The 9,000-nt window shown below is 44.4% G+C and overlaps 1 protein-coding gene across 3 annotated transcripts in view; it reads left to right on the top strand.

Annotated features, from left to right (window-relative positions):
* AGAP1 (ArfGAP with GTPase domain, ankyrin repeat and PH domain 1) overlaps positions 1 to 9,000 on the top strand; it is a 664,804-nt gene that overhangs the window by 285,351 nt on the left and 370,453 nt on the right. For all 3 annotated transcript variants that reach the window (XM_006866772.1, XM_006866771.1, XM_006866773.1), the window contains exons 7-8: positions 3,755 to 3,882; positions 6,492 to 6,647. In XM_006866772.1, coding sequence (XP_006866834.1) covers positions 3,755 to 3,882; positions 6,492 to 6,647 — 284 coding nt within the window. The remainder of the gene's footprint in view (positions 1 to 3,754; positions 3,883 to 6,491; positions 6,648 to 9,000) is intronic.

Consider the following 9,000-nt stretch of genomic DNA (forward strand, 5'->3'; position numbering starts at 1 on the left):
CTCCAACACCACAATTCAAAGGCATCAATTCTTCTATGGTCTTCCTTATTCACTCATGGTTGTAGGAAGGGCTTAAACTTTATGGAGACACTGGGAAGTACGACAAGTGTGAATAAAAGAACAAGAGCCAAAAAATTGCCCACTATTAGCTTTAAAGTGAGTCCACTTAGTGGAATTGCTGGGTTAGAACAGCAGGTAAGAGGGCAGGTGAAGTTTAATACGTAACTGTGGTGCCTGTTGTGTATCATCCTGCTCCATCACTCAGTAAGAAGCTCTGTGGTAAAAAGCCTTGCTTTTCAGTTGTGTTGGTCTGACAGAGACTCAGAACCCTGAAACTGTGACCCTTGCCTTCGCTGCAAACCTGGAACTGAGCCTGCCCCTGGGGCTACTTTTCAGCAAAAAAGAGATGGACGTGTAACATAAACAATCGCACCCAGGAGGAACGTGCTCTTATGTACCATCAACCACATGGGAGGGACCAAATGGGCAGCATTAGCCCCAAATCAAAGTTCAGAAGGCAGGGAAGATGTGTGAATGGAAGCGGGGGACCAGGGCATGGGAAGAGCTTTGTTACATTGAGGGGATTGCAACCAATGTCACAAAACAAAGTATTCAAATTGCTGACTGGAAACTACTCTGTTTGTAAGCATCCCCTCAAACTACTATTTTAAAAACAAAACAAAACCAACCAACCAAATGAACACTTTGTGTGTGTGTGTGAACTGAGTGATAGTTGACATGGGAGAACATCAGCTTTACACTATCATTTCATTAAAATGATTACAATCTCCGTGCATCATCATGCAATAGTACTTGCTTCCGTTCCCTGTGGGTTTTTTGATTTTGGGTTGTGCTGTTTTGGGGGATGAGTGGGGGGGGCAGGCTGTGAACAAAAAAACACTCAGGCATATATAATAATTTAAACCACCCAAGGGCACATTCTATAAGCCTGCCTCCTGGCCACCAGCACTCAGTCCCTCTCTTTCCGTGAGTCTAGAGTCCTCAGCTGCTCCTTCTCTCTGTGTCCCCATCTCTACCTCCATCTCTGGTGTCGCTGCTTCTCTGGATAAGGTCCTGCATTCTGCTTGTGCTCTTCTCCCTTGATAGTCCTAGGGTCCTTTGTTTCTATACTGTGAGATTAACCACTCCCTTGTTTTTGTTACAAAACTTCTACCTTTACAGTTAATGACAGTTGTGATTAGTCATGATAACACTTACTTTTGAATCATAAGAATCTTATCCCCATCTCTTTTTACCAGATCCATCTAGACAAGATGAAAACTATTCAGTGTGGATTCTTTCTCCCCCCACCCCCCACCCCCCTCTTAAACTAACTCCCTCTTGAAACCTTAGAAGCCAGTCACTTCATGCCTTTATCACCTCCTCATTTTAGGTAGCCAATGTCTAAGTTGTTTATCCCTGTCTACCCTGTATATCTGATAGCTTAGTGGTTATAAATCGGGCTGCGAACCGCAAGGTCAGCAGTTCAAGACTACCAGCTGTTCCGTGGGAGAAAAATGAGGCTTTCTGCTCCCGTAAAGATTTACAGCCTTGGAAACCCTGTATAGGGTCGCTATGAGTCGGAACTGACTCCATGGCACATAACAACAACAACAACCCTGTATACAGAGGGGATAGCATTCATAGTTGATGTGAAGACTCCTTCCCTCTCTGTTGGTATTTTGAACTACTTACCTCCATGAGTATAGGTCAAGTTCATCAAATTGCAGCAGTTTACACTCAGTTCCTTTATCAAAAATAAACACCTCTTTGCTGGTGGACTCTCTCTTCCTAAACTCAAAGCAGGGAGGTGCAGCTTTCTGTGACATTTGGGATCCCATAAAATGAGGATTTCCGTAACATATGTGATTTGTCTCAGAGCATTTCTTGACTCTCTCCTTAGCTTCAAGAATGGATTTTTAGAAAATGCTCTCAGCTCTGTCATTTACACGTTTTCCATGTGTTTAAAGATTGAAGTCAGCCTGCTCATCCCACTGAATGAGCTGTGAGTACTGCATGGCTGATAATCAAAAACGCCTTTTTGCTGTCTCTCTCTTCCCACTTCTCCCCAAAAAGAAGTCTATTGAAAATCACTTAAACAATCGTGACTTTTAAGTTAATTTCCGTCTGGTCTGGAAGTTCAGCACACAGATAGGACAACTGCTTTTCAATTGCCGGGATCCAATCTTAGATTTTATTTTTGGATTCACATAATGATTTTTTAAATATTCTAATGTACGTCTTCAAAGACCCCGGATCAATACGCCAATGGTTTTGAGATGACAGAGTACTGTGATATTCCTCTGTAATTTAAACGTGATTAGCTGATGAAGTTTATGATCAATACGCGAGGGGAAGATAAATTAATTGATACCATCCTTTCAGGATGGTAGCAGGCTGATTGGAGGTGGGTCGTAACTAATGAAGCTGCTGCTTCATCTCTGTGAGCCATTTTTTATATATTGCATTTTCACTTCATCATATATATGCTATCATTCATTTACATGAAAGCCACGAGCTGCGGACACACTGACTCCTTATTAAGATGGGATCTGTTTTGGATAAGAGGTTATCTGCAAATACAGTCCTGCTGTAGTGTTGGGCAGATGGAGCGGTTTTTGTTTCGTTGTTTTTTATTGTTTGCCCGAGACCGGCAACTACTGGGGCAAAGATAAGGTTTGGCTATCATTGGCCTTCATTACAGCGCATCCCCCCAAACCTGTGCACCATTCCCCATAAAACTGTGCACCATCTCTGCAACGACCCCTGTTGGTGGAGGAAGAATTTTCTAATCGTCGATTCCCTTTCCAATTAAATTCCTTATGCTTTATCAGCAGAGCCTGTGTGCCAAGGGAAGTTATGGCTGGTTGGATTTAGATTTGTATTGATTAAGACAAACTCCCAAAGTGTGTAGTAATATATTTAATTTTTTTTTAAGTTCTTTGATATAATGACATGTCCTTGAATTTAATTCCATGCACTAGCTTGTCAAGTGAAGAGTTATTCTGTAGACTTTGCAAAAAAGAAAAAGCTTTTTGACTTTCAAAGAGGGGATTAGTTAAATTGCCTTGCACTATTTAGGTTTATTTTTGCTACAAGGGACTGGGAAGAAAACATCATCTCATTAGAATTACTGGAGTAAGATAGATGTGAATTTCTGTTTGGCATTGGAGGTTTTCTTGGCTGGACGGGCAAGGATGAGGAGATGGGACTGCGCCTTCTATTTTGTGCCCCGCCCCAGTGTGTGACTTGTCTTGCCAAGGTCACCTTGGGGTTCAAATGTCAGCTGGGTCCAAGAGGGCGACTGATGGTTACACCTGGCAGCAGGAACAAGCAGATGAAAGGAGGAAGCAGAGGGCGGCTCCCCCGAGGCTCCAAGCCCTCTTTCCTGCTTCCCGCCCATTGGCCAGAGCTGGCTGGCATGACCTCGATCACATTTAGCTTCCTATGGGTGGGAGACTGAGCTCTGAGTACACATGTACTTAGCCAGGAATCCTGTGTGGGTGACACTTTTGCTTTTTAAAAGGTTACTCAGTGCTTTTTAAAAGGTTAGTCGGTGCTTTTTAAAAGGTTAGTCAGTTCAAACCCACTTTTTCTGCAGATGCAAGGCCTGGCGATCAGATGGCAGCCAAGAAACCCGGTGGAGCTCAGTTCTGCTTGGTAACCCACAGGATCACCGTGCGATCAGAATCAGCTCGAGGCAAATAGGTCTGAGTTGGGCTTAACCTTCATTCTGTTTCCTTGTGCCCACTAGTTGCCCAGAAGGTTGTTGCCACGAGGAAGAAGCAGCAGCTGTCCATCGGACCCTGCAAGTCCTTGCCCAACTCTCCAAGCCACTCATCCATCTGTTCAGCCCAGGTGTCTGCCGTGCACATTAGCCAGGTACCGTGGGTGTCACTGAGCCCCTGGGGACCCTGGAGGGGGCGCTGACTCAGGTTTGCTCGCAGTCAGTTCTAAGATTGAGTTCTGTGTTCCTTTTTAACCTGGGAAATCGAGCAGCGTGTTTATAAAGGACTGCAGCCCTGCAGAAAGTGCTGTGGCCACGGGGTTTTCACAGGGCCTTCTCAAATGTTTTCCTTCTTCCTGCTCCTCTGGTGATGGCTCCTGCTGGTGTGAACGTGCCCTGGCAGCATCCTTGGCTTTGCTGCCCAGGAAATGTCCAGCTTTGATCCTGGATCCAGTCTGCTGATAGGTTGACTCTTAATGGTCCATCTTCATTTTCTGCTTAAATTTGGTGGAAGCATTCAGTTATAACTACCATCTCCCTCAGGAACAACGTGTTGCTAAATTATTTACTTGGAAGCAAAGGAAGTAATTGTTACTAGGAAAGGCCTAAAACCAATGCCCCTTAAGTTCACAGTGAGCTTGACTGTGTCCCGGACAAGGATTCTATCTACCCCCACCCCCTTTCAGCTGAAGGATGTGATGAGAACATTGGCCTCTGCCAGTTGTGTGTTTAGCAAAATGAGCTGAGTTTTCCTACACATCCTATAAGGCCTGTAAAGTCACCCTCTAGAACCAGGAAGAGCTCCACCCATCTCTGCATCTCTGATGTCGTTTTCAGAACGTTCCGACGCTCTTTCTCCATCAGATTGAAACCAGCGGAAGAACCCAGTGGCCGAGCCTCTTTTACCATGTGTCAGAGGATAGAGAAAATAGATCAATGTCTACTCTCAAAAAAAAAAGTCTTTAAATTATCGACTTCATCTTCAATGAAAGCAAGTGTACATTCTAAATGACGGAGACTTTGAAACATGATTTATTTTTTACTGTTGTTGATACTAACGCTCAACAGAGCATGTGCCATCTCCATAGCTTGCACATGGGCCATTCAGCAATACCGATGATGTCCTTCATGTCTATAAGCCTGCTCACTGCTCTTCTCCGACTTGTCTCTCCCCAGTTAAGAAGAGCTCACTGCTCCCCTAAGTTTCCTATCCCTCCTTCTGAGCTGCCGCTGTTAGTTTTCTCCCATAGAGATCTTAGGAGAACATGATTCTCAACGAGATCTGCTCAGTCCTTATTTGGTTTGAAGATGACTTCAGGGCATATTTTTGGTTTAAGGTTTAAAGATCATCTGTGTGCAACAGGATTGTATTCGTTCACCAAACTTATTCAACCTGTATGCTCAGCAAATAATCTGAGAAGCTGGGTTATATAAAGAAAAATGTGGCATCACGTTTTGCTGAAAGTAAAGAGGACTAAAAATATTTACTGATGAAGATCAAAGACCTCAGCCTTTGGTATGGATTACCAATCTCAATGTAAAGAAAACAAAATTCCTCATCACTGGACCAATAAACAACATTCTTATCAATGGAGAAAAGATTGAAGTTGTCAAGGACTTCATTCTTCTTGGATCATCAACACTCACGGAAGCAGCAGTCAAGAGATCAAACGACGTATTGCATTAGACAAATCTGCTGCACAAGAGCTTTTTAAAGTGTTGAAGAGCAAAGATGTCAGCTTGAGGACTAAGGTGCACCTGACCCAAGCCATGGTATTTTCAATAACCTCATATGCATGTGAAAGCTAGACAGTGAATAAGGAAGACCGTAGAAGAATTGATGCCTTTGAGTTATAATGTTGGAGGAGAATATTGAAAGTGCCATGGGCTGCCAAAAGAACCAACACATTTGTGTTGGAAGAAGTGCAGCCAGAGTGCTCCTTGGAGGCCAAGATGACCAAACTTCATCTGTCATACTTCGGACATACTGTCAGGAGGGACCAGTCACTGGAGAAGGAAATAATGTTTGGTAAGGTGGAGGGTCAGCGAAAAAAAGGAAAATCCCCAGCGAGATGGATTGGCAAAGTAGCAGCATCAATGGGCTCAAGCATGACAACAATTGTTAGGTTGGCCCAGGATCGGGCAGTGTTTCATTTTGTCGTACTTAGGGTTGCTATGAGTCGGTACCAACTCGATGGCACTTAACAACAACGACAACTGAGCAATTGATTCAGGGGTTCATCCAACCTTTAGGTAGTTCCAGGAGTTTCTCCAACCCCAGTGATGCCCGACTTTTTGATGTTATTGGGAATATGCACAGTAAAGTATAAACCAATTCAACCGCTTCTCCACAGATAATTCAGTGACATGGAATCTTCTAGCTGTGCAGCCATTCTACCCATGCTGCTTTTTGAGTTGCTCCTCCTCCAGCACCCCGTAAGGTTCCTGTCTAATCTTTGCCGTTCCAGTTGTCAGTTGAACCCCCTTAGCTAGTTCATAAAGAGCACCATGTTTAAGGAAAGGCCAATCTTTGTTTACTGGTTAGGCTGTTGTTGGCTGCAGATTGTTTAATCCTCACTTTCCTTACGTGGAAGGGCTGTAGGAAACAATCAGAATGTTCTAGAAAGAGAGGCAAACACAACACGCAAAGGCAGTGACGTGTTCCCCATGCCATCCAGGTGTACCTGCCGGGGGGGTCTTTGGACATGTGGGTGATGACGCTCAGAGTGGCTCAGTGACCAAACCCTGCTTTTCCTCATTCCAGACCAGCAACGGAGGTGGGAGTTTAAGTGACTATTCTTCCTCAGTCCCGTCGACTCCAAGCACCAGCCAGAAAGAGCTCCGCATTGAAGTTCCTCCCACTGCAAATACGCCAACGCCCGTCCGCAAGCAATCCAAGCGCAGGTCCAACCTTTTCACCGTGAGTGCCCTCCCCACCCCCCGTGTTCTGTCCAAGCCTTTCCGTTAGTCATTGTCTGGTTCCCAGTGATGCTTTAGAATCCCAGCTAATTAACTGAAAATAGCATTGGTTTCGGTGGGTCTCGAAGGAAATGATGAGAAGCAAAATGGGGATTTCTCATTGATGAGAAAGCTCATTGATTAATGAAGCAAAATGGGGAAACACTGGTACGTGGACCAAGTGAACAAGAGTGGATTCTTGTCAAGGTGTTTGGTGTCCTGTGGCTTCCATGGCCTGGACTGAAAGACTTGTCACACTGCATACCCATAGCACAAGACATGGACAGAAGTCCCAAATGTGTGCCTATCCCTGCGGAAGGAGACTTAACACACCACACAACCACAGACCTTCTCCTGCTGGGGGGACATCTGAGGAGCCACGTTTGGCTGTGTGTGGGGTGGGATGAGAGAGAGGTAATTTGGCATCAGAATCTTGTAGTATTTTGTAGCACATCACTGGCCAAAAAGCCCACTGCTTGGGGTTTTGTACTGAATCCTGTGTGAAGCATTCTCAATATGTACAGCCGACATCTGGGCTCAGACCTGTGAACTCAGGATCTCTGGGAGGGCCCCAGGCCAAAAGCCCCCTGGGTAACTGGGATGCAGAGACCCGCTGAATTCTAGAGGAGCCCCTGTCTTTACACACAGCAAACATCACCAATCAATCATGAAGCCCTTTACAGTCGATCCCAGAGCTCTGAGCCCAGAATGCCAGGCAGCCACAATAATTGGCCTGGAGCCACTGGACTTGAAGAATATACTTTGCTCCAAGGGGGTTCTCTGCTGCTGTTCAGAACCTTCTAAGCGACATTAAAGTGGGCCAGTACAAACAGGCTGCCATGGAGTCAGTTCCCAGTCACAGCAACGCTATAGGACAGAATAGAGCTGCCCCCTAGTGGTCGTTGCAGGAGCACACAGCCTCTCCTTCCTTCCGTGGAGTGGCTGGTGACTTCCACCCATCCTGTGGTCTGATCTGTTAAAAATAGACACCTCTAGACCAGTCATTTGCACCTTGGGAAGCCATGGTGTTCCTTGTGTCCGATTAATAGAGGTCAAGGATGCTGTTAACTAGCCTACAATGGATAGGACCTTTCTTAGACCGCAAAGGGAACTCACTGGAAATGTCAGAGGTGGTCTGTTTTAGATGAAGTGATTGTTTTGTTTTGATTCCTACTGACTTAGATACAAAAACAGAAAACAAACAAAAAACCCCAAATCCACTGCTATTGAATTGATTCTGACTCATAGGGCAAAGGGGGACAATACACTTGTTGGTTTTACTTGGTTCTGATTTTCCTTTTTTTGCTGTCTGTTCATTGGCCTCCCACTGTATGTGCACCTCCGTTCTGGTGACTAGAGGGGGTGCCTGAGTGAACGGACACCCCCCACCCACACCACTGGTGGGTTCTTCTGCCACGTGTGTGCACAGATACTTTCAGCCCAACAGCCGGCCCTAAACTGTTGGTTTTTTTTTAAGTACAGAAAAAGCCAGAACAAGGGGTTTGGAGAGGGAAAGGGAATTTAAAAACAAAACAGGCCAAAAATTAAATTAAATCCTGAGGTATATTGGCATCTTGAAATCTATCAGACAGCTTTGAAGGCAAGAAGCTAAAAGAGGACGTTAAAGTCATACTCATATTAGGCTATAGATTTTCTTTTTTTTTTTTTCTCCTTTTTTCTTTCTCTTCTCTCCCTCCTCTCCCTTTTCTGTGATTATAAGCTACAATATCCAGTTTCATTTTTGTTGTTATTTTGGTGGGGTTTTTTCTGTTTTTTTTTTGGCTGTTGCTGTTTTGCTGTTTTATGCTCCCCCTTCTACCTTTGGGAGACTCTTTCTCTTCTTATGTTACTCAAGAAGAGACAGCAACTGCTGTCATGTAATCAAGCTACGATCACACTCTATAAAACACCAAAACCCAGGCAAGAACCAATACCAACTGACATATACCAGGGAGGCAGACAACACCTAAGAAAGTTACTCTGAGTTAAGCAATAAGGAGAGTGAAAAGGGAAGACCACATCCTGATCACATCTACCTGGAAGCAATCAGAATGCATAAAAAATACCAAAACACATACTCAACTAAGTATTAAGATCACAGATAAACATGTCCAAGAAGCAAAAGCAGATGACTGTATCAGTACATGTCCAGAAACAAGATAAAATATCTGAGACAAAAGACCTAGGGTTAGACCTGGACGACATTCTGGAAGGGAGGGCAGGCCTTGGAAATGCCTGAGAAGGAATTCAGAAAAATGATTATAAAGTGTTTCAAAACACTTTACAATGGAGTTGAGAAAAGTAAGGAAGAAGTC

The sequence above is a fragment of the Chrysochloris asiatica genome, unplaced genomic scaffold (assembly GCF_000296735.1).
Source record: "Chrysochloris asiatica unplaced genomic scaffold, ChrAsi1.0 scaffold00096, whole genome shotgun sequence".
NCBI lineage: Eukaryota > Metazoa > Chordata > Mammalia > Afrosoricida > Chrysochloridae > Chrysochloris > Chrysochloris asiatica.